The sequence below is a fragment of the Prinia subflava genome, chromosome 2 (assembly GCF_021018805.1).
Source record: "Prinia subflava isolate CZ2003 ecotype Zambia chromosome 2, Cam_Psub_1.2, whole genome shotgun sequence".
In the NCBI taxonomy this organism is placed as follows: Eukaryota; Metazoa; Chordata; class Aves; order Passeriformes; family Cisticolidae; genus Prinia; species Prinia subflava.
In genome coordinates this window covers 44,800,853-44,825,642 of record NC_086248.1, presented here as the reverse complement: position 1 = coordinate 44,825,642, position 24,790 = coordinate 44,800,853, and the positions used below count along the sequence as shown (strand labels likewise).

General features: G+C 36.7%; 1 protein-coding gene across 1 annotated transcript in view; it reads left to right on the top strand.

Moving 5' to 3' along the window:
- SEC63 (SEC63 homolog, protein translocation regulator) overlaps positions 1-24,790 on the top strand; it is a 57,952-nt gene that overhangs the window by 18,054 nt on the left and 15,108 nt on the right. The window contains exons 4-12 of the mRNA XM_063389751.1: positions 3,544-3,656; positions 5,922-5,983; positions 9,414-9,472; positions 10,200-10,250; positions 12,731-12,839; positions 15,338-15,432; positions 18,416-18,548; positions 19,712-19,804; positions 24,478-24,632. Coding sequence (XP_063245821.1) covers positions 3,544-3,656; positions 5,922-5,983; positions 9,414-9,472; positions 10,200-10,250; positions 12,731-12,839; positions 15,338-15,432; positions 18,416-18,548; positions 19,712-19,804; positions 24,478-24,632 — 870 coding nt within the window. The remainder of the gene's footprint in view (positions 1-3,543; positions 3,657-5,921; positions 5,984-9,413; positions 9,473-10,199; positions 10,251-12,730; positions 12,840-15,337; positions 15,433-18,415; positions 18,549-19,711; positions 19,805-24,477; positions 24,633-24,790) is intronic.

Genomic DNA, 24,790 nt, shown 5'->3' with positions numbered 1-24,790 from the left:
TTTTGCTAGTCTGTACTACTGTAACTGTATATTCTGTGTGTAGATGTCTAATCTTAGACTTGTTTTTTCAAACAAAGTAAGTTTAGTGGATCTGTCTAGTATTGTTTTTGTTCTTTTTTGATGTATGAAAGTAGCTGCTGCATGTAATAAAGTCAGTTGTTATTTGTTTTTTGCCTATATCTGTACCAATTTATAACTTTTGTATCTAGCTCCTTCAAAATTCTAGTAATGTAGTTTGGTGGGTTTTTAAAAATCTTATTCTAATGTTGTTTTCCTCTCTGTGTACAGGAAAACAACAACAAAAAAAATCGGCTTTGTGTGCCCTGTGTAAATCTTCTCAATAGGTACTTTTAGGGATGCTGAAGAACCTGTATAAACAAGAATGTGAATTCATTTGATTTAGAGTTTCTGTGCAGGGCAATATTTGTAAATGAAAGGCTTCACTGAAGGGTGTTGGTGATGCACATTTTGACATAGTGCAGGCTCGCTTGAATCTTGGTTGTATCTGTGAATGCTGACAACAAATTCTAAACAGTGATCCCAGCCAATAGGTTTATTAAATTGGGATAAAAAGGTATAGTGTTTATCTAGAAAATAGATGCCATGCATTGTTTATACTGAAGGACTGATTCAAAATGGATACAAAAAATTACATATCCCAAGGACAGACTTTCTGAAGTTTTTTTAAAGTCTTCTCTTCATCTTAACCACAATGCCTCAAGCAGATTGTCTGCTTATGTTAATTATTTCCTGATCCAAGGCTTCTCGTTTGAATAACAGCAGAGTCATCTTTCCAGTTCTGGAGTCTGAGCTATGTTTCTCTCTCAAGTCTAAAGAAGTACGCTGTGGATCCAGCTCAGCACAAGAACACGAATGAGCTTTAAATGTACTTGTTTTGATTAAACGTGATGTATATTGTTAGTGTGAGAGAGCTTAATGTGTATGTGAATATTTGCCTTTAAATCATGTTGACTTGTCAGCAGAGAAAAGCAGCACCTTGTACAAAGAAAGCCACTTATAGCAGGTGACAAGTCTGTAGCCTATTTCTAACTAGACAGGTAGAACACCTGCCTGTCATGTCTAGAGCCAAATTACTGCAATTCAACCCCTGCTCAGCTCCTCTGTGACTCACTGATTGCTAACTTGAGTTCTCTCACTGATGCACAGGAAGGAGCAATACAGTTTTTTACTGTTGAATGGTATCTGTTGGACCCATGTGATTTAAATGTTTATATAACTGGGTTAAGTTTGATTAAACAAATCAGGCTAGGGATTAGGTCATCAGAGTATTTTTCTTTGTTATCTTTAGGAAATTTCACAAGTAACAACCCAGAAGGGAAAGAAAGGAATGCATATAGTGAATTATAGCTTTGTGTTTATTGATGAAAACTTGTACCCATCCTCAAGACACCTGCAACTTACCCCTCCAAAGAAACCAATTCCGGAATGCCTCAAGAACTGAGGGGTGCAGCATGTTGTCATAAGGACAAGCTGAATGAAAACCAGAGATTTTAAAAGGGGGATGAAAAGATGATTGTGAAGCTAGATAGTTGAAGTAGAGCTCCAGATAAGAGTTCAAAATCTCAGAGTGTGTTTCTTGCTATCAGGCAATTTCTGTTACATCTCTTGAAAGACTTCTAGTTGGGATTATATGAAAAATTAACAGATTTCTTCTGTTACCATTCAAGGGGAACCTTGAGAGTTGTAGCCTGTCCTGGTGATGGAGTGATACAGATGTTGAAGTGTAGTTAGATAAAGGAACTGTTAGTGTTGTTTAAAAAAAACCCCAAAAAACAGCAACTCTCCCTCAACTAAAAAAAAAATTAAAATGGTTGCAGATGCAAACACTTTAAAGTTTTGATGCACAGTAATTCACTTCTTTACTTTCACACTCTAGTTAAGATTATTTTTTTATTTTATGTTAGGATATAATTTTTAACATGTGGCTTTTTTTTCCTCCAGAGAACCACAGCACCAATGAAGTCCAGATAATGTACTTGCACCAGATTTTATATGTAATATCAGCACTGTGTTTTGAGCATAGAATAGCTCTTTTTAAAGCACACCACTTGAATTCACTAACACATAAGATGCTCAAATACTAATGATTTATTTAATAAGTATCTGTACTGCAGTTTTAGAGATGGGATCCAAGGCATGAAGATGAATCTAAAAAGTGATTCTATACAGGCACACTCTGTGTTCCAAGCAGACTGACACCAGCTATCCAAGGTTACTAAGCATTCCTATAACTCAGGCCTGACCTCTGGAGCCTAGCTTTGGAAAATAAGGAGTAAGCAATGAATGATGAAAAACTTGTCAACTTGTCAGGGATTGTGTGCACCCTCTGTGTCAGAGAGAAAAAAATAGTTTTGTTTTTTTACAGACAGCATTCATGTGAGCCATGAAAACACGTATCTGCTCAAACAGCTTGAGGTTTATTTCTTTTCCCCCTACTTTCTAGCTTCTGTTCTCTGTCTGGCATTCGTCATCTTGAAACACCTGCTTTTACTTGAAGTCTAATTTATGATGGAGTAAATTCATCCTGTGCATTAGATGAGGCAGGCATGCAGTTGAAAAATAGTGTTGGAATATGGCAGACTGGGTAAAATAAGATAAAGTAACAGCAAGTGAAACCTCATGATAGTTTAATTTCTGGTTTAAATTTATTGAAACAGTACCATCATCTGTAAATAAATTCTTGTGTGTTTATTATGCAGTTAAGGTCAGCGTGCTAGGCTTCTCTGGCACAAAATACTGAAAAGTCTTCTGGTAATTGTTGTGCGAAACTTAGCAAATAACATACAGCAAAAACTAGCTGAACTTACTATAAAGTTTTGTTGGTTTTCTTGAGTAGTGAAGTTCAGAGTCCAAGCTGGAAGTTAATGCACAGGGGATTGTGATGGTGGCATTTAACAACATGCTAGAGTAGCATAAAAATTAGTCTCAAGTACAGGTAACGTATTCCCTTTGTTCAAGAAATTTGAAATAATTTATGGGTAGGATGATTCTAGTCAAAAGTGTTTTTAAGTGGCAGGGAAATCTGCTGTTCCTGGTGACTTACAGGTTTATTTGTGCATACAAACTGCAAGTGGACCATCATACTTGATCTATGAACCATGCTTATATAGAAGAATACTGCAAGTGAGAATTCTTTGTATTCATGAATATGTTTAAGATTCACCAAACAGATAAGAAATCCTTTCTTCTTTTTTTGTTCCTATGGATAGATAAGCAAAATAATCCAGAAAAACCCCAGTATTCAGTCATCTGAGTGTCTTTTAGATTGTGACTTCTGTCTTCATTTAAAAACATAATGGTTGTAAGAACGTTACCAGGAAAGTAATCATGTTTTCATGAAATATATGTATAGTTTCATGATCCTATGTTAGAATATAATTCTTCAGTGAATGGTTCAGAAAAGTACTATGCAATGTGTATTAGGATTATATATAAGAATTGTGATATAATTATATATAAGAATTGTATGTAAGAATTTAAATTAAGGTATTTGTTAATAAATGCAAACCTTTCCTTTTGAAGGGAGCAAGTATATCGGAAATAAAGAAGCAGTACCGTGCACTATCCCTGAAATACCATCCAGATAAAGGAGGAGATGAAGTTATGTTCATGAGGATTGCTAAGGCCTATGCAGCGTAAGTTTCTTTTTTGCCTATGAAGAAAAGGGAATCATAATATTATGGGGATGACAGCCTTTACAGTAAGAACAAGGATGGCCTAAGCAGGCACAAAAAAGTGTGTTCAGATACGTAACCAAAGTCAAAACGTCTTCCTGCAATGTGTATTTGCTTTGTACAAGTTAGGAAAGATAATTTGGTTTGCACCTGTCAGAATACTGTAAGGTGTTTGTTCTTTGTGTTCATTTTCATGTCAGCTAGGAAAAGTGTTTCCAGTGTAACACATATTAAATCTTAAAGATGAGAAAGAACAAAATGGATGTTGTGTTTTTTAACCAACTGACCCTGTTACAGCGTTTTTGACGTGATGCTTAAAAAATATATATACTGTTCTTTCACCTGGTGGTAAAGCCAAAGAGTAAAAGACAGTACTTTAACTGTTCTGTCCAGTGAAGAGGATGTTTCATTCTGGATCTGACTGTTTTCTCTCAGCTTGCCCCTATCCCTTTCCAGTTACGCTTGCCATGCAGTCCTAATTTTTTACTTGGTGACTGTTTCATAATATCTGGTTCTTAAAAGCTGAGCCCTTGAATCTGCTTTTCCTCTAGAGTATTTTTTTGTCTTATCTCTTACAGCATTTTTTTTTCTTTAGTATCTGAATGATGTCTAATATGAGAATTTTGTATAAAGGAAATCAAAATACAGGATTTTTAATACACAGTTCAATCACAATACCAGTGGGATTCCCATTACTGGTGTCTCTAATACTCATGGGTCATGATGCTGATGGGAGGACATGTGGCTTGGAGCCAGCTGGAGCCCATTGTTCCCTACAGAATTCTAGTTGTCTGGTTTTTTATACTCTGGTGGACTGAGACAGGTATTTACTACTCCCATGCTGGTGTCTCAAACTTGAGACATTCAAACTTTTTTGATTCGTACTGGTTTGTACCACCAGTTGATCCTTCAGCTGTTGATAGGTAAAACAAAGGCCACCTTTGTGTCCTGTCCCCTGTGCTGAGGTGGAGTCAGCTTCTTTGCAGCAGCTGTGCTGAGTCCCTGTGGTCACTCAGAGCTTCACAGCACGTCACTCTTGCCCATTGCCTCTCGGGCGTCCTCAGTGACTGGGGTTGATTGGGTCAGTCACACCTTCAGAGAACCCAGGAGCTGGTGATTTCTGCATGGCAGTCAGTTGTGTGTGTGATTAACCTTACTGGTGGAGAGTCCTGTTTGGAACAGGTGGGAAGGAGAACCAACACCGGGCTCACGTGAGCAGTTCAGAAATCATACTTTTTGCTTAAAGATGTCTGTATTACTTAGAAAATCTCTTCAGTGGGAAATTCTGGTATGCTTTTTCAACTCCTGAAACATACAAATTATTTGCTTTGCAAACCAGTACTCAAACACTTGGTGCTACAGTTTGATACTTCAAGCACTATGCATGGGCTGTGGCAGAGATACATTGTGAGGTACAGGATGGTGAATTTTCTTACCCATGCTGTCTTGAAAGAATATAAAAGGGGCCCATTTGGTGAGTCTTCTTGTCAACAAATGAGAGAAATGATCAGGAGAGGCCTGGCTTCTTCACTGGGTTTCTTATGTGAGACAAAATCTTTCATACAGTGAAAGCCAGGTATTCTGTTTTCTAAAGCAGTATTATTCCTGCGAGTTACAGGGGTTCTGTCGAGGTGCACACAATTGCCAAAAAACTGTCGTTACTGAACAGGCACAGAAACTGTAAGATTTAGGAGGTGGTGTCTTATTTAATAAGAGAGTATTAAATTATGAAACTTGGGAGTTGCAGGGAAGAAATCCAGCAACAACCAAACGCAGGCTGTCAAAGGCTAAAGGTCTAGAATAAGATAAATGCCTGTATGGACTACTTCTGATCAATCAACTCATCTTCTATATTAACTTCCTTTCAAAAAAAAAGATAAATTTCAACCTCTGTCTTTCAAAACTTACTGTGCTATAGCCTGGCTAACAAAAAACATTGTGTGCTGATGGGTATGCAGTCACTGAAAGGGAGATGTGATTGTGCCATCTTCTGCATGTGCATCTTCTGTGTCTGATTTTCTGTCAGAGTCCTTAAAGAATTTGCTTGTGTATCAAGGAGGAATACAATAATGTTTCCCGTTAGATTTCATTAAAAAATATCAGAAGCTGTTTAGTTTTCCAAACAACCTCTAAAGGTTAGAGTGACTGCCGCATTTAAAGTTTCTGTTTGTTAATGATTTAGAGAAAAAGCTTCTGTATTAACTTAATATCTCTTCTTGTAACTAGCTTAACTGATGAAGAGTCACGAAAAAACTGGGAAGAATTTGGTAATCCAGATGGACCACAAGGTAAGAATTATGAATGACAGAGGTCCTGTAATCGCTGTACCTTAAGAAGTGTATATCTGATCAGTCAAGAAGCACTTAGAGCTTTATATAATAACTTTGTCCTGTGATTAAAGCAACACATCTGACCATTCGTTGCTTGTGACCCTAGCTCTAGGGGTGGTGGCAGGGAATGGCAAGAAACTGTTTGCTTTACACTGCTCCAGCTTTTCGTTATGGTAAAAAGACAAGAATTTTTTTAAGTAGTCATCTTCAGTAAGTATGTAGGGAGACTTACCAATATTAATGGAGGTATAAGCAAAACATAGAATACTGCTTATCAGAAACTTAGCGATTTTAAACGTTTCTTGGTATTTATGATCAAAGATGTATATTGAAAAATTAACAACTAGCTGTAGTGCAGGAAGCACACTTTGAAAGGGTGTACGTGGGGATATTGTTTCTGAGCAGGTAGCTGCATGACAATAATCCTGGTGGTGGTGTGTCAAAGCTTTACAGGAGGTGATCCATACTAAATGAATTTAAGACTGAAAGTTAATAATTTTGTCCCTATATGCAGTTGTGTGAATTGCTTGTAAAACACCTTTGGATTATTTAAGTGGCCTGCTAAGGAAAAATATTGCATGTTTCTAGCTGATACTCATTACAGGCTAAATGGAAACCTGCCATTTGTTAAGGCAAGTTCCAACATATCTGTGTGGAATGAGTTACAGCCAGCTTGGAAATAATAAATGGAATTTTTAGCTTAATTCTGAAGTTACAGGATGACATGAGGGTACTCTGTCATCTGTGCTGTAAATTCTTCTGAATTATATCCACTCAACATAGGACATTAATTTTTAAAGTTAAAAAAAACAGCCCCAGCCCTTGAACTGGTGTTTCAAAGAAATAAAAAAATCTTCCCTCTTCCTTCAAAAAAACACTTTCTCAGACTGTGATATGGTTGGCAAAGGCATTTCTGATGGACTAAGGAGGTAGATCAGCTTCTTTAATCACTGTGTTTTATAGCATAACAGATTTCTATCAGCTCCTAGCTTCTAATGCTTGCTTTGCTTGGCAAATAAGAGGTTTCTGTCCCTTTTCCTATAAAATACAGATAAAATCTTTCTTCAGAAATGCTGTCACAATATCAGCAAAATGGTACCATAAATTTTAATAGCTTTCCTAGGACCTTTCTGGATGCTAAATTGTTTTCCACATCCATAAGCTACTCAGTGTTGACAAGGCATAGGATTTGAAGTTAGGCAGTTGTGTAAGTGTCCTTGAATGGACCTGAAGCTGTGACTTTAAAGACAACTCAGCCAAAACTTTAGAAGGCATGAAGATCCTTGGCTGGCTTAGTGATTATATTCACAAACCAAAGAGACTTTGGATTCCCAGAGGGAAAAATGAAATGATTTTTTGGCAGGCTAGCAGTTTGTACTGTGAGCGTTAAGCCTCCTGCTCTTCTGAAAACTCTGCCTCAGACTCCAGTGGAATTAGAATTCTCTGGTTTATTTCTAGAGCTCTCATTATTGTTTGAGACATCTGAAGGGTGGGAGAAGTCCCTGAAATTTTCTCTGTCTCTCCTCTATTCTCTAACCTTGTTTCACATTAAAGTGTGAGGGGCTTTCTAATTTAGTGAAGTTCATCTTCTCTTTATTGATACATCTGTGGTGTAAAAGCATGTACCCAAGCTATGTACTCTAGTCTTCTAGTTCTGTATAGACAAAGGATGAATACAATCCCTCATAGAGGTATTTTCTGGGCTGAGATAAAGCACATCTGGGGTTAGATGTGCCCAACAAGCTCAGTGTGGTACATCCCACCCCCTGTGCCCAGCACAGAGGAACAGGGAGCAGCATTCCTCTTTATGCAGCTGAGGCAGTGTGAGGCCGGAGGCAGGCAAACAAGGGGGTTTTGTATTTGCACAACTTGTTCCTTTACTAAAAGAAAATGCAAAATCATTCTAAGAGTGTTTACAAGTAGGTGAGAGGGATCTGAGGAGTATAAAGGTGGTCTACTAAAGTGCCTTGTGATGAAAGCCTATTTCCCCTTGGTATTTGCTGGTGCTTCAGCTCAGTGGGCATGAGTAGGGGCAAGGAAACTCAGGCCAGAAGAAAAGAGCTTTTTACTGAACTATTTCTGTTCCTGCAGCAATTTGAGGCTACAATGCTAAAGGTCAAAATATTATAGTAAATAGAAATTTATTCCATCAGTAAAAGACAGATTTTTAGTAGGTTCTTCTAAAAATCTGTAATCATTAACAGAGTAGAATCTGGAGATCTTCCTTCTCCGCAGCAAGGCATTTCCTGTAACTTAATGTGGTAAATTCCCTGGGTATCATCTGGTTGAACTCCTAAGGCTGAGGTGTGGTCAGGCTTGTCAGATGTTTGATTGGAGACTCAGGGAATAGTAATCTTCAGCTTAGGGAAGTCACATTAGGCTTGTGCATAACAGCTGTTTATCTGAATTGATGGCTGTCACAATCTGTTGGAGATGGCATCAGTGTAGTGCCTAACTACATCGGGATCCTAGCCCATCCTTACTTAAGGCATTGCTCCTCATGGATAACTGCTAGTACTAAGGAAAGCATGTTGTTTTTCTTTTAATCAAGTCCTAGAAATACATAAAGTGTTACTTTCTTTTCTTCCCCCTGTTGGTTTCATAGAGCTCTTAGTATTGGGCTAGATAGTGTTTGCAAAATTTAATTTATTACCACCTGTGTCTGAAAAGCTATTTTATGCTACTCTCTATTCAGATTTGTATGCTGGAGATATTAGAGAATCATGTCTTCTCTTTTCTGCAGCCTAACTTCTTTTGAATTGAAAAGTATTCCTCTTTCTTTCTTATCAATCACACAGAAATTTGAACTGACTGAGGGATTTGTGTTTACAGCTTAGAACATTTTCTTAGAGGGACAAACCAATAGAACTTCCCATAGAAGTAATTTGCTCAGACCATTTTCTTGCAGTTCATTTGCTTGCAGTTCATTTGTTTACTTAACTGTATGCATTTAAACTGCTGAAAACTCTACAATGCAAAACTCATAAATCTACGAATCTGTGAAACTTATTTATATATATATATAAATAAGTTTTCTATCAGCTCCTAGCTTCTAATTTTATAATTTTATAAATATTTATATATATATAAATTGTATAATTTATATATATAAATAAGTCTTGCCTATCTATTTCACTGCAATATGTTAAGCTAAAATATTTGATATTTCAGGTGTTGTATTTAAGTCCTGTTATCGCATACGCGGCGTATTTCTAATTTGTTGCTTGATTTTGCTATATTTGGTAAAATTTTGGTTACTGAAGTAATTAAACAGTTTAAACAAACGGATTTTTTGTGGTTTTGTGGTTTTGTTTATTTATTGGATGTAATATGACCTAAAAACATTTCTCAATATTCTATAGTGAATTTCTTTTCTTTCATCCTACAGCTACCAGCTTCGGTATAGCTTTGCCAGCTTGGATTGTGGATCAGAAAAATTCAATTTTGGTGAGTCAGCTTACTTAGCTCAAGATTTTAAGGTGATCTTTCAAGTGTTTTTGAAAAAAAAATGCTTAATACTGCACAGTTTTAGTCAAAACATTAATACTTTGGTCCAAGTGCACATCTTTGAAGCAAATTTCAGGAGTTGTGTTAGAGTAGCTTGAATCTAACCACTGAGAGTAAAGTATGAATATGTTTGGATGGATCTGATTCCAGTGACAGTGAGGTTCTACTGTGGTCACCCCTGCTACTAAGTGTGTGTTTGCTCTTGCAAGGAAAAACATTTAGAGCTGTGTGCTGGGTTTCCCTAATTCCATTTGGTTTGCTAGTGATGCTCTAATCATACAGTATCTAAATGTTTTTCCTGTTGTATTTGTTGCTGCTAGGTAATTTTCTTAACCACTTGATTTCTTTTGATTGTGTGTCCATTGCCTCACAGTTTAGCTGCCAGCTTTTTAATTATTAAATAAACTGACCTGTGACAGTGTGTGAATCATTTAAACTGATTCATATGTGAATCACACGAAACTGACACTCCTTATTTAAGCCATACCTAGCTATATTACTTGTAAGTTTCTCTTCAGAAATAATGACAGTTATGCAATAAGCTTGTGATAATTTTTAGGAAGCTTGTGGTAGTACTACTTGACTGCATTATAGAATAAAGATTAAACAAGAGTAGTAATAAGTAGCCACAGTATCTAATACAGTATGTTTTGTATTTTTCCTGTAGGTGTTGTTTGTATATGGATTAGCATTTATGGTTATTCTTCCAGTTGTTGTGGTAAGTGGTATCTGATATTCTACTCTCTGTAACCAAAGCTATTTTTGTAAACAAAGCTATTTTAGACATAGAGTTCTCATTCTTGCCTTTCACCAAGTGAGCTGATTTTCAGAAGGTGGTGTTTTCTTTTACTGTGAAAAAAGTGTAGCTGCTGTAGAGTTTCCAGAAAAATGCAATGCCATGATAGAGAGGGGACTCCAGGGAAAATACTGGATATCACAAGAATTATTAAGCTGTGTAATTTGTCTTGTAGCTTCTTTCTCAAGAAAATTAATGAGGTGATGAGCTCAAGAGGATATTCAGTGGTTTTATAGTAAAGACTGAGATGTCTCTGGCTGGTGGTGTTGGAGTGATTACTGCAGGCAGAGCAGGTGGTTGATTTGGTTTTCCTGGCTGCCTTTGTTTTCATTACTTCAGTTTTTATTGATCTTCTGTACACCATGAGATGTCTGCCCTTGAAATTGCTTTCTGTAAGGAATCAGTTGGTAGGTGAGTGTTATTTCAGGGCTAGGGTTTGCCCTACAGTATTGCTTTAGCCCAGTCATTGTGCACTTGGGCTGTGGCATGAAGCAAAACTCAGAAAACTGACACTGAAAACCCCTCATGTTCTTGAGAAGAAGATTTTCATTTGAAAAAGTGTCCTGAGATCCTGGCAGCTGCTTGCATCAGTGTGTGCAGAGACTCAGAGAGACATTATCCCTTCCCTTTGAGTCTTTCTGTGTAACTGAAAATTTAGTTTAGAAGATAAAATGTGATGACTTCAACAAATGGTTGAATAAAACGTCTAAAATCCAGGATGCAAAAATTTTTCATGCCTTTCCTTTTAGGATTCGGTTGATGGTTTTTTTGTATACACATACTTGTAGTGATTTGCACCAGGTTTATCATTGCTCAAATGAAAGGAGAACAACCTTGCTGTTGGTACAAAGAAATGTTCTTCTGAGCACAGAAAAAATGTTCTGCCTCTTCTTGCCCCATACCAGATGTAGACTTATGTGTTCAGACTTGTCACTGTAAATTTCTTTTATAAGCCAGTGAATAGGAATAGTAATTTTTATGGAGCAAGTTATTTTATCATTTCATTTTAAAGTAGCCATACAAGAGAATTCATTCCCTTAATGGGTCTGTTTCTCTTTTATGAATCAATAAAGAAGGCAAACTTAACTACAGTGTAGTCATCCTATGTTTGATGGGCATCTAAAATAAAGTAAGGCTACTACCACCCTTTGAATCTATATTAATGAAAAAGGACAGTACTGATAAGTAGTTCTTCCCAGACTTCCACTGACCTAAATAATGTCCAGTACATGAGGCAAGAGACAGGAGCTGTATCTGCAGAAGCAGTTAGGGCAGCCTTTTTCATGTAGATTTGGACTGGCTAGTTACATTTTTCTTCCAATACCTGTACTTGTACAAATGTTTGATAGCTGTAGGATAATAATTATTTTTTATGCAGAAAAATATTGTAGAAAGTTGTGTACTATTTTGTGTTTGCAGTCCTTTATTCATGGAGAAACTAAACCTAATTTGTTAAAAAATTTGTTAGAGCCAGTCCTTGAGTATTTCCCAAATAATTACATTGCAGAATTCTTTCCATAGTGGGGGGAATTAACTTTTGTGAATTCACAATTGTTAAGCTAATAGTAATAAGCATCACTTGCTACTTTACTGCTAGTTGCTCCTCACTGATAGTAAATTTCACAGTAGATTGAGGAGTATCTTTGTGTTTTCTTATGTTAAATGAGCTTTGCTTACAGGGAGGAGTTCAATGAACAGATTGCAGTTTATAAACCAGCACACCATTTTTCTGAAAAAATATCAGAGGGTATAACCACTGTAGAGTGAGTTCTGTAATCTGAGTCACTGGTGTAATGCTAATTAGGCTAATTATCAGAGTGTGGCTCTTTGTCAACCTGAAGGTGTATGGCTTAATTTGGAAAATTTACAGTGAGGGCCCCATGCCACCTCCAGATTCCTCTTCTGAAAAGCATTTTGTGGTCAGGTGACTTAAATCACAGTTTTGCAATTTTTCTCATAGTGGGAGAAATCTGTTCTTGGTTTGGTCTTGGCCTGCCTAAACTACATTTGAATGCTGAGTTGCACTGTAAGGAGTTACTACATCATATATAGAAAGTGATAAATTGAGTGAATTTACTGTTTAGTAGATTTATTAAAACAACACCAGAAACAAACCAAGTATATCTGGGGAGGTGTATGTGCTAGGGAAAATTTCTCTAAGCTAGAGGTAATTTAAAAATGTTTAACATTAAATTCTCTCAGATGAATTTATCAGTCTGCTTTTAAAGTTTATGTCAGCAAATATATTTTGTTTCCCTCTCCCTTCTGAAATTCAGTTCACCTCAACATAGTTAATATCAGCTGAGCTGAGTTACCTGCTTGTTGACAGACATGAGGTCATGCAGTATGACTGTTTTGGTGCTTCCTTGTAGCTGACTGTCTGTTCTTGTTGAACGTTTCAGGGTTCCTGGTGGTACCGATCAATACGATACAGTGGAGATCAGATTCTCATTCGGACAACTCAAATATATACATATTTTGTCTATAAAACCCGGAACATGGACATGAAACGTAAGTAAAAGGCATCTTGAACTGTAGATGTGTTCATCTGGAAGTGTCAGTCTGCTAACATTAAAATAATTCTATTTTGTAAGCCTTAATTAGGTTAAACTAATGCTTCTGGTTACTTTAGAGTATTTTAAAAACTTAATTCTGTTGCAGGTGAAGAATACTCTGTAAGAGGACTTAAATGTGTGGGAGAGGGAATTGTATAGATCTGTGTTTATGTCTATCTATACATAAAAAAAGAAGAAAAAGGGGTACTGTATGCTGGGAAAAAAATGCTGACCTGCCTGTATCCCTCAGTTGCCAGTAGGAGCCAACCTCTGTCTGTGTGTTTTCTTCTGTTAGTGTAAAAAACCAGTCTTTGGAATGTTTTAGGGGCTTCATGAAATTTTTATATACATAAAGAATGAAATAGCATTTCTTGGTTTTAGATGTTAGAATATAGAGATAAATTTCTGTTTAAATATTATGCTATCATTTTTATGTTATTTTGTTACTTGTTTATAGCTTTCAATATATTTACTTTTCTTGTATATTCCTTGATTTTAAAGGAATCCCCCCACCATTTTTCTGGGGGAAACTGTAGATATATTTTGTTGGTGCAAAATTGTATCTTTCAGTTTGGGGGCTGGAATGAGCCTGAAGAATTAGCTACAGTACTACTTAGTTCTAGATTGGAGTTAACTAAATTGCATGCTCAGAGCAATTGAAAAGCAGAATAGAAGAACTCCCAAAATTTTCCAAAAAAGTGTTCATAAATGTATTTTCTTACTCCTTTGAATTGCACTATTTTTCAGCTTTATATTTGCTGGAAGATTGCTGAAATCTGCTCTTGATCCATCCTTTTCCTACAGAGCAAAAATGCTTCACAGATGATCCAAATGGTGTAGGGACTAAGAGTATGGAAAGGTGTTACCCTTTTATTCACAGGGCACATGGGTTTGTGTGTGGGATTAGTTCAGACTGGTTCATACTCTCTTTTGTCTTACTCTTATGCTATTTCCTATCTCCAGCTAGGCAAAAAAAGAGAGAGTAGGTGAGACTTAAGAAGTTCAGAGACATCACTTTCTTTCTTCAGACTTGTCCTTAACAGTAGTTTGTTTCATATTGAACCTTGCTCAGAACCCAGCTATGAGGCCTGCCTTGTCCCTCCTAAAGAGAGGCCTGCCGTGTCCCTCCTAAAGATTGGTTAAAAAGTTAACTGTAGGTTTAAGTGGCCTTATTTAAGGACTTAACACTTCTAGGTAGTTCCAGGATCAGAGGCAGGTCAGTTTTTTGTGCTGAGGTCTGTTGTGCAGTCTGAATGGAAACTGAGGTGCAGCTGAGGTGGCTTAGACAAACCACACAGTGATCAGGTAAGGCTTTGGCTTGGTTGTGAATTCCACTGTAGTGTGGTATATCGAGCCAGCAAATGTAATTAAACCAGGCTAGGGAAATTATGAGACAACTCTCCATGACTTGCCTTGTTTTAAGGTAATTTTTCAAGTTTCAGGACAAACAAACTTTCAGAATCTCCTTTCCTGGAGATTTACAGTTGCTGATCTTAAATAATGGGAAGATATTTATAGTCATCTAAGTCTTCAATATGCTGTGCTGAGGAAGTGAATAGATAATCAAGCATGGAAATTAAAATTGATGCTCAGGGAACTTATTGTTAGCAGTTTGAATTCACTGGGCACTGCAGGTAGGCAAAAACAACTTCGACTTGCTTGTAAGAGCACTTGTTCAAAATTTAAGAAGGAAGCTTGAGTAACTACTGCTGAAGTTATTTTAACTGGAGCAAATGATTCTGTGAGCTCTCTCAGATTGTCTGTGGCTCAGGAGTCTGGTGTGTTCATGAGCTGGAAGCTCACAATGGGACTAAAATAGCCAGTTGTCTAGGGCCTTCTTTTTAGTTACTACAGAATGTTTTGTGATAATATGGATTTTCCTAATCACATTAAGAGAAGAGCAGTCCATCATCTTTGTGCAATTTGTTTGTAGGATTATTATTTGTCTGTAGCATTATTTATTGAGCTGCTTTTCTAATAATGACAAGATTTTTTTAAATGATTTTTCAATGCTGACTGAACAGAAAATGGAGCTGAAATTTTATCCTCCCTGCCTCCCTCTTCCATACACATTGTGGTGCTGCTGCAGGCACATGGGTTGCTGCGAGGAATCATTCTGTGAGCCTGCAGAAGTAGTCAAGCTGCTGTGCAGTGATGGCTGCTAATCCTAATGGAATCTAATTGTGTTTTTTTCAAGACATTAAATGTCAAATGCTGGACTTGATACCATGAGAAAATGAGCCTCGAATGATCTCTTTTGTCTTGTGCCAGACATTGATTCCTGCCTTCTTTGCCCTCTGGCAGTAGTAACTGATCCATTAACTAGAGAACATGGATGTTCATGGTTGTTGGGGGAGGAATGGGAGTCAGTTTTATGGCTGAAGGTTCTGAAGAAATCAGTTGGTGCCTTAGGATGCTGACATTTTCTTTGACTGACTCCAATTATCTTTGCAGGGCTCATCATGGTTTTAGCAGGGGCATCTGAATTTGATCCTCAGTACAATAAAGATGCGACGAGCAGACCAGCAGACAACATCCAGATACCGCAGGTCAGTTGTGTCAAGAGATGTTCAAAGTGACCCCTTCAGAGGAAGAGGGAGGTGATGCTTCTGGGTGACCAGCTGACAGAATTCAGGCATTAACTTCGTAGAGAGGCAACCATATCCCTTCAGAAATAGAGTTAGAAGCTAGGTGTGATTTAAACTTTTTAAAAAGAAAAGATTACATTAATGGTGCTAATGCTTGTTTTGGATGGAACTGGTGTAGTATGTAGGCTGCTGCATTGGGCTTTTTGGGAGAGGTGAAGTAAATAGGAAATTAGAATGTTAATCCTTAAAAATTTTGAGTACTGACATAAGGAGGTGATTGCCGTTTGATGTTCTTTTAAATCATTAACACAAATCTGGTTGAGTGCATTAACATAGTAAAATAAAATTATTATCTGATGTCTGAATTAGTAATATCTTTAAATATCATGAAGATATCTTCATGAGTATCTGTTCCCCTCTGGTTGCCTTTTATATTCATTTCCATTCAGTGTTTCCAATGTCATCAGAGATGCCATAAATGCAAACTGTGGCAAATAATTTTTACTAGCAGAGTTTTAGAAAGTCTTACTTATCAGAAAGTGGCGCTTAGAACGTTAAAGCACAGTATAAAAAATGCTCCAATGAAAATGTTTTGAGTTGGCAAAAAGGGGGAAATAGTCTCACAGACTTAACCTTTGCATGCACACAACTGAATTTGCATGTTTTAAACGTGACCTAAACATAAGAGGTATCTCAGTCTATTTTCTTTCACTTAATAGTCTGATACCTTAGGGCTGGGTTTTTTTCTGTTTTGTCTGATAGCACTGAGTGGTGCTAGGATCTTCACGGTGTGATGGGGGTAGGGCGGCCTTTTTCAAGGACATTGTCTCTAAGCTCCAGGCCCGAGCATAAACAACCTGGAAGAGAAGGGCAAGTCGAGAGGAGGGTGTTCGGTGATTCGGGGTTATTGATTGGACGGTACATTGCTATATGCAAATGAATGGAAACTTGTAAAAGGGGTAAGATCTGGGGACAAGCCCCTTTTTCGTCTCCATCTTGGGAATATTCGGGTTGGGCCACCTCTGTGGGTCCGGAGACGCAAGGGCATGGGCTTGAATAAACACTCATTTTGTTCCTTTCACTCTGTTTAGCCTCTGTTTAAGCCTCAAGGCATCAAGTCTCTGTCTCTTTTACAAATTCTTTATCATGTTGTGGACTTTGAGTAGAAGATGGAATTGTAGTAAAGTGGGGTTTTTCAGCAGTGGGAGAAAAAGGCTGGAAAAGATTACCTTGATCAATGGTTCTTCACCCATGCTGTTGCTGGCCTTGGCATTCTGCAAGGCCTTATACATTTAATCATTCAATTTTAAAAGACAGTCCAGCCTTCTGTAACCATATCCTGCTGAGAAGCTGTTCTAGTGATTAGGAGTCCTGTTTGTGACCAATTTCTAGCCTTGTTTTTTATCATCACTATTCTGGAGTCTAAACAGTCCTTGCTGTGTATATCCTAATGCGTCTGTAGACAGAAGCAATAGCCCATTAGTTATCTTTTTGTCTTTGTTTTGCTAAACTAGAAAAGCTGCTGTTTTTCATTCCTCTCTTTTCCAGAAGGCTCATGTCTCTCCTCTTGCTATGTGCTGAACAGGGTACTGTTCCCTGTTGATAGATTTCTAAATTTTACATTATTTTTTATCTGCTTAGAATTGTCCACAGTATTCTGTGCTAAGGCTTAACAGTGCCTTAGTCGGTGGCACTACTGTTCCTGTATTTCTGCAGGTAACAATGTTCAGCATACTCTTTTCCACAGCTGTTTTGTATGGTGGTTTAGTACAAATAGAGTGGGAGCAGTAAGTTTTCAGAATTTCCCCATCATAGGTATCTCTGTTTTCCTAACAGCTAACAAGTTCCCATCTTCAAGCTGCAGTTCTTGTTAGTATGCAAGTGCATGACTGAATTTTATGACAGATCTTGTTCCCTTCCTAAAGGTCCAGTACTCAGTGTCATCTGTGTTATTTCTGGCTATATGGCAGAACAATTCACTGAAGCATCAGTACAGAAGGATATTGCTAACAACTTCTGCTAGTGTATCCTGCTTTTGGGGCCATGATCAAAGTTCCCAATTTCAAAAAATTCCCTTTTCTAAGTTTTACTGCTCTTGATCTGGGGTTACACTGGGATATGCTTGTAAGAAACTTATTGTCAGAAAATACTTTTTTCAAGTGTGGGGAGAGACTGGTCAAAGGTTGGTACAGCTTATAGCTGTTGATACCCAAAGTTCTCTTTTTGTCTTGAGATTTTGGAATTTTTGTCTCTCCTCAGGTAATTTTTTGAGCTAAAAAGTGAAGCTTTGGGCCATGTACTAGTGCTACTTTATCTGAGCTACTGTTACTCAGACCTGTTTGAACTGTGGGTCTTGGCCCTGTGGGGATGAGGAAAGGTCATCCTAAGTAAAGAACACTTCACTTTTTTCAAGTTGGTGTGGTTTATAAAGAAGCTAAAATACTTATCTTCAGCCTACCAGGGATTTCAGGCTGGTAAACCTCCTTCCTGTTATACCTGAAATTATTCCTAGCGAAGTTTGCTGTGTTTTAGATGGGTGAAAGGTCTCAAGGTGATGCTGTTCCTTGTGCATATTAAGTTCAATGTAAATGCCTTAGGACTTTGGTTGAATCTAGTAAACCTTGGCAATAAAAGCAGATATTAAAAATATTTATCTGTCAATACAAATTTACTTAAGGCTACAAAAGACAAGTTTCTTGCATGCAAATCTTTACGAACCCCTCGTTCGGACATTGAAAAAAGGCATGTAAAGACAGTTTTTAAATTTTTGGATCTGGGTTTTGAATAAAAATGGCTAATGTTCATCTCTACAGAAATTTCCAAGGAAAAGTTGCTTAAACTCTTGCTTTTGTGAACATACTTCTTTTTCCTTGTGAACTGTTCTCCTGTATTTGCTTGTCTTTAGCAATAAAATAGCAGTTTGTGTTTAACTATTTTGTTTTAGCTAATCAGAGAAATTGGTGGCATAAATTTAAAGAAGAATGAGCCTCCTCTCACCTACCCTTACAGTCTGAAAGCCAGAGTTCTGCTGTTGACTCACCTTGCCCGGATGCAAGTTCCTGAGGTCCTTGAAGAAGGTAATGGCTCCTCCCCTAATAGGATATTACTGGAAACAGAGCAAGATACTGCATGTTACAATACTTTTGATTATTGTCCTATAAAGAGTTGAATGGATCTGTACTCAGTAGTCTCTGTGCAGGCTGCTTAGTTTTTCGACTTGAATGACCCTATAGAACATTTACTTAGCATTTACTCAGTCTCCTGACAGCGCTGCAGTACTGGTATTTTACTTTTTAATGCTTTTGGCTGCAAATGTGGCTAAGATAAATTGGTTTTGATTTTTGTAATAGAATAAAATGTTTAATGTGAGGTATATTTGCTTTACAGAGCAAAGAAATCCAAGATCAGCATAATGCTGCTTGCTATAGCATTTCCATGTGTGTTTATTTTTGGAGGTTTTTAGCCCACTATGTGAAGTAAAGATGATAAGATTAGAATATTAAATATTAGTTACCTGTGAGCTTCAGTTTGTGTTTTGGAATTTTTAATACTTGTAAATATTCAAACCAAAATGTTTCTAAATGCATTTCTTAAGTTTCAGCCATGAAAGCCATAGTTTTAGGTTGACCAGTATAGTTGAGGTGTCCTACATTTTAATGGAAAAAAAACCCAAACCCCAAACCAAAAAAAAACAGGGAAAATGCTTTGCTTCAAATTTTTCAGTTCCTTTCGAAAGAAAGATAATCAGTTTTAAAAAGCAATGAAAAATATCTCATCTTTCTTTTACTTAGTTACTGTTTGTACTTAGAACTTCACAGAACTGCATTCAAAAGAAGCTGATAACTTGCAAATAATGTTTTTTGTAAAACTAGTGTTTCACTTAAAATTAAAAATCCTCTTTTAAACTTGTGGTTACCTAAAGAATTCATGTGATTTTAATATGACTGGTAAATTGTCTGTGCCATCCTGTTACTTTTTTAAAGATGGATCCAATAAGTATTGTTTCATTTGATGTGGAAGCTGGTATACAAAATTTGTTTCTTCCTAGCACTTGCATTTTCCTGGTTTTTTTGAAGGAATATTACAGATGGACATGTCAGTGAGAATACAGTGGCATTTTTGCCATAATACAGGAATGAACAGAAGTGAAGGCCATGCCAATTAAATGGTCCAGTTTATGTGAACTGATTGTTTTTCCCAACAGTAGTACAGCATAATTGCAGCCAGTTATATCTTGCAGATCAGCAGTTTATCCTTAAGAAGAGTCCTGCACTACTTCAAGAAATGATTAATGTGATCTGCCAACTAATAATAATGGCTCGAAGCAGGGAAGGTAAGATAAGAAACTGTATAATTAAAACCAGTAAATATGTTTCTTCACTGTGATACTTCATAAAGCCTTTGGAAATGCCTAAATGCTGTTTTGCTCTTTTTACTGTAATGACAGAGTTCTTGAGGATTGAATGCTGCTGCTGCTGCCAAGCTCTGCTCTGAAATCCTGTGTGTGTCCTGCTTGTAATTTTTGCAATTAAAAATTCTCCTTAACTGCAATTGAAAACATTTTCTTGAAGACGTGGTTCATTTTCAGTAGCAAAGCATTCAGTATAAGATTTGTGTTCTTTCCATTTGCACTTTTACAGTTTTTTCTCTCCTCTTATGAGTGCCTCTTGTTTTTTAGATCACTTCTTTGCCATTATTTCTTTGTATGTTGCTCATATTTCTCCAGATAAGAATTCTATGCTCTTTAGCCTGCTTTGTAGTTTTATTCTGAACTTGTAAAGTCAGGTGCTTAGCTGTAATTGCCATAGAAATTATAATTTAATTGAAATATATTATTTAAGCATTTTTCTTTCCACTGTAAAAAGGTAGTTGCTCAGAAGATGGTTCCTTGCAGTGTAAGGAAGCGAAGACTTGGATATCATTCCTTTATTGCATCAAACACAGTCAAGGCATTATTTTATGTCAAATTGGTGACCTTTTTTTTGGTATCAAACAATACTTACTGGTTGATCTTTACTAGACAAAAAATCCTTTAATGAGCATTGATAGCCTACTAGTAAGAATCGTTTTAGGGAGGACATTCCCAGAACTATTGGAAGTGGTGCTGGAAATTCTGCTCTACAACAAAATAAAGTGTGAGAGGGGGTGTGAGCAGATAAGGATGTTGTGTGCTAGCTTAGATTATTTTTTTTTAATTTGGATAGTGTTTTACAAAAAATACCTGAACATCTGAGATACTGTAAAATATCTGTTCAAGGCTCTGAAAATACCTTTCAGATGGCCTAGGTAGCCTATGTATATATTGGTCAACTAGCAAATAGTTGTTTTCTCTTGTGCAAAGTGCAACCAAAATAACACAGCCAGAAGTGCTTTTTTATGCAACAAAACTGGAAGTTTTTGAAAAATGAGAAACAGTTCTTGTAAAAGCTGAAAGAAGGTAATGAACAGAGTGCATTATGTACTTTGCAATTTAAATGACCTTCAGGGAGTTGTATCCTTTTCCTCTAGTTCTGAATAGACACAAAGATACTTTCTTAATTTGACAGTAAAATAAATATTTATAAATGCATTATTCTTAATAAATTACTTTGAAGAACTTTAGATTTTAACTTAAATTAAAACAGAAGGAGACAGTATTTTGAAATATAGTAAACTAATTTTCTATTAGCACGGGAAATGGTTATTTATAAACCAAATTTGAACAACCTTTACCACTAACAGTTTCCAGAGATTATCATTATCTCTTCCAGCCTCAATCATTTTGTGAAAGCGGAAGAGAATTTATAGCTGTCATTATGTATGATAGAAATTACTTCCCTAGATTTGGAGAAAAAGTAGGTATGTATCATAGGTATAGTTGAGGACTTGTCTGGTATTTCTCTTAACAGCTTTTCTCAAAATTATTGCCCAAGTTTGAAAGTGGCAGTAGCTAGAACTTTGTACCAAACAACCAAACATTTCCTCTTGCTTCCATGCCAGTGCTCTCAGCACATGGTGTTAAAGAGAAGGTGGTACCCAACAGTTGCCCATTAATAGTCAACAGTAATGAAATTGGGGATTTCAAGGTAACCAATTTGAGAATTTTGGTCTTTGGCCTAAAATGAAGTCACTGCATTTACTACTTACTATTTATTTAGCAAATGTAATGCACTGGCCCTGTTTTTGATGACGATGCATGGAGAGAGAACTGTGTCGCCCTGGGAAACAACCAAAAATTGTAAAGGTGGCATTGATTTGGTTTTGTGTTTTTGTGTTTTTTTAAGATAAACAAAGCTGAAGTTAGATATTGAAATTTTTAAGAGACTGCTTTGCTTAAGTTTGTATTTGTCACCATAATTTTAAGTCGCTTAAAACTTAACTGCAGTTGGTTTTGGGGTTAGTTGTAATTGTCACTTAAATCAACCTTGACACAGTGCATAAAAGGATCACATGCTACAATTAGTCATAGGTTTTCAGCAGTCCTGGCTCTATGAAAGTACAAAGGTAATGGCATGTGTTAATACTACCTAAAGAAATATTTTGGGGACAAATCATACTTTGTGAAACCAAAACTGATAGTGGGATGAGAAGTCTCATTTTGTGCTGCATTCCTGTCTTTCAAACATTTTGAAATGTTATTGTTACTGTTAGAAGCTTAAAAATGTCTGCAGCAATTTATGCTTACCCTGTATCTTTAGAAGATCTTTAGAAGAAAGACACTTTATAGTAATCTTCTTGATCTTGGCACTGAGCTTTGCCTTGTGGCATCCCTTGCTTGCATCCATTGTTCTGTGACAATTTAACTGATACCTGAGAACCAGCAAGCGTAAATTATTTTCATGGCTCCCTTGAGATCATCGTTAAGTATAAGTAGATAGCTGCCTTGCCAAGTGAGGTGTTTGTTGCCAAAAACATGGGATGGTGCAGTAAGTGTCTGCAGAAGTTAGGCATCCATTGAGTTCTCCAGTCAAAGCATGTTCCTTAATTCAGGAAGCTGCAGTGTAATGAAGAGTTTGTGGCTTGACTCAGGTGTATGCCATTCCTTCACAAGCAACTCAAATTTGCATTGAAACTTGGGATTGACTACTTTAATGTCATATGTTGGGTTTACACTGCAAGAGGGTGCTTTTAGATAAGAAATTCTTTGCTGCTGAGGGTGGGGAGGCACTGGAATAGGTTGCCAGAGAAGCTGTGGATGCCCATCCTTAGAAGTGTTGAAGGCCAGGTTGGATGAGACTTTGAGCAACTTGGTCTAGTGGAAGGTGTCCCTACCCAAGGCAGGGGGTTGGAACCAGATTATTTTTGAGGTCAACCCAAACTTTTATGATTCTATATTTTTTGTCAATTTAACCTTACATTAAAGGGTGTCTTGTGTTGTGCAATTTGAGAATCAGAAGCTGTCAAAATAGTTACAGCAATGACATTGATTTTATGGTGGGGGCATTTGGGGCATGTTAAAAGCTATGCTGTCCTCAGGTCTGCTCTTGGGGAATATAAAGATCTGTGTTCTTTTCAGGAAACCAAGGTTTCCAACTGTAAAAATATTTTTCTGTCATATGGATGATGAGTCAATCCTTTAATGAAGATAGTATTTTCTACTTTGACTAGTGCTCTGTGGTCTTAAAGCTCTAGGTGAATTTCCTGCAAAAGACAGTTTGTCAGAGATTATTTAGGATTCTTTTATTGACTTGGTTTGCAGTGTGTTTTTTTAACTTAAAAAAATCCTGTGACTTTCCTTAGCAGCAGCGTCCAAAAAAATTACAGGGGAGGTGGAAGCTAGGTAAAATGTAAAGTAAATGTAGTGTTACTTGGTTGGGACATTAATCTTTCCATTGCTACTTTTTTTTAAAAGGTGGAAGTTACATCTTTCTTAGTTACCTGTCTGTCAGGTAGTTCCATTTGTATGTTATATTTCTCTTTGTATTGCATATAATTGTCACGTGTCCTTCCATGTAATTTGATTTGATAGCTGATGAAATTTATAGCTCGATGTAATTAGTGAAGAAACAGAGAATTTGAGGAGCAGAGGAGCAGCTGAAGCAGAGGGAACAGTGATCTTTGATGTGCAGTTACCATGCCCTCATAGCTGCTTAGAAATTTGCAGGAAGATAATAAAAGGTCTATAATGAGTTCTCTAAACAGGGTTTATGAGAAGTTTTATTTATGAATAAATGGTTGTCAAACAAAGTTATGCTGCAGTTTGTGTCTGCTTTGCTTTTTCATTTCTTTGCAGATGTGATGAGTATTAATAATTACTAAGTGGGTTTTTAATTTTTTTTCTTTTGCTCTGTTCTGTTTTTCTCCTTGTCTACTTTGTAATTGTTTTAATTATGAGTGTAGGCCTTTTTGTACATTAAAACATGAAAAGAATTATAGGTAATTTCTAAAAGAAAAGTCAAATAGGTGTTTGCTCAGACACCCCTTTTAACTATTAAGTTTATTTCTAAGTCATGCTTTTGATATTTTTACAGCTCTTCTTGCTGCCTTCTAACGTAATGCTCTGCTTAGCTTCAATTATAAATATCATTTTCTTCTTGCATGTGATAGGTTGCTACCTATATGTTCATTTCTCAAGATTAAAATATAATAAATGTATTATATTGTAAATATTAATGTTTAATGTTAAATTATGTTAAATGATAAACTGAACACATTATACATAGATACATAAAATATGCAAATATAAAATAAGTATGTTTGAGGCTGCTTTTTATTTAACTGGGTTGGTGAATTTTTTGTCTATAATTGCATAGATACACTGTGCAGTTGCTCCCTGAGACAATGATAGACAGAAGTCTTTCCCTTCCTTAGTGTTCAGCTGTAACATCCTACATAGAGGGAAGAAAATGTCTGCTGGTCTGTGTGGCTGGAATGAGAGTAAAAAGGCTGCCTAGTTAATTATACTGAACATTTTAAGATGTCTCTTGCTTGTGGACTGGAAATAAGGTTTTCTGTAATATAAGTATGCATTAGAAAGTATAAGAAAAAAAATTTAAAAATTATGTCGTTTGTTTCATTCTCCCCAAGAAAGGGAGTTCCGTGCTCCATCTTTGGGATCTTTGGAAAATTGCATGAAGCTTTCCCAGATGATAGTCCAGGGACTTCAGCAGTTCAAGTCTCCCCTTTTACAGCTGCCTCACATTGAAGAGGACAATCTGAGGAGAGTTTCCAATCATAAAAAGGTATAAAAATGATACTTGGCAACCTCTTAAAACAAGTAGCAGATAGCATTTTACCTATTTGTGGTTAAGGAAGCAAGGTCATGAATTAACTAAGAGAGGAAAAATAGATTTATTTTTAAGGAACTCAGGACAATGCTTCCTAGATGTTCTGTCTGCTT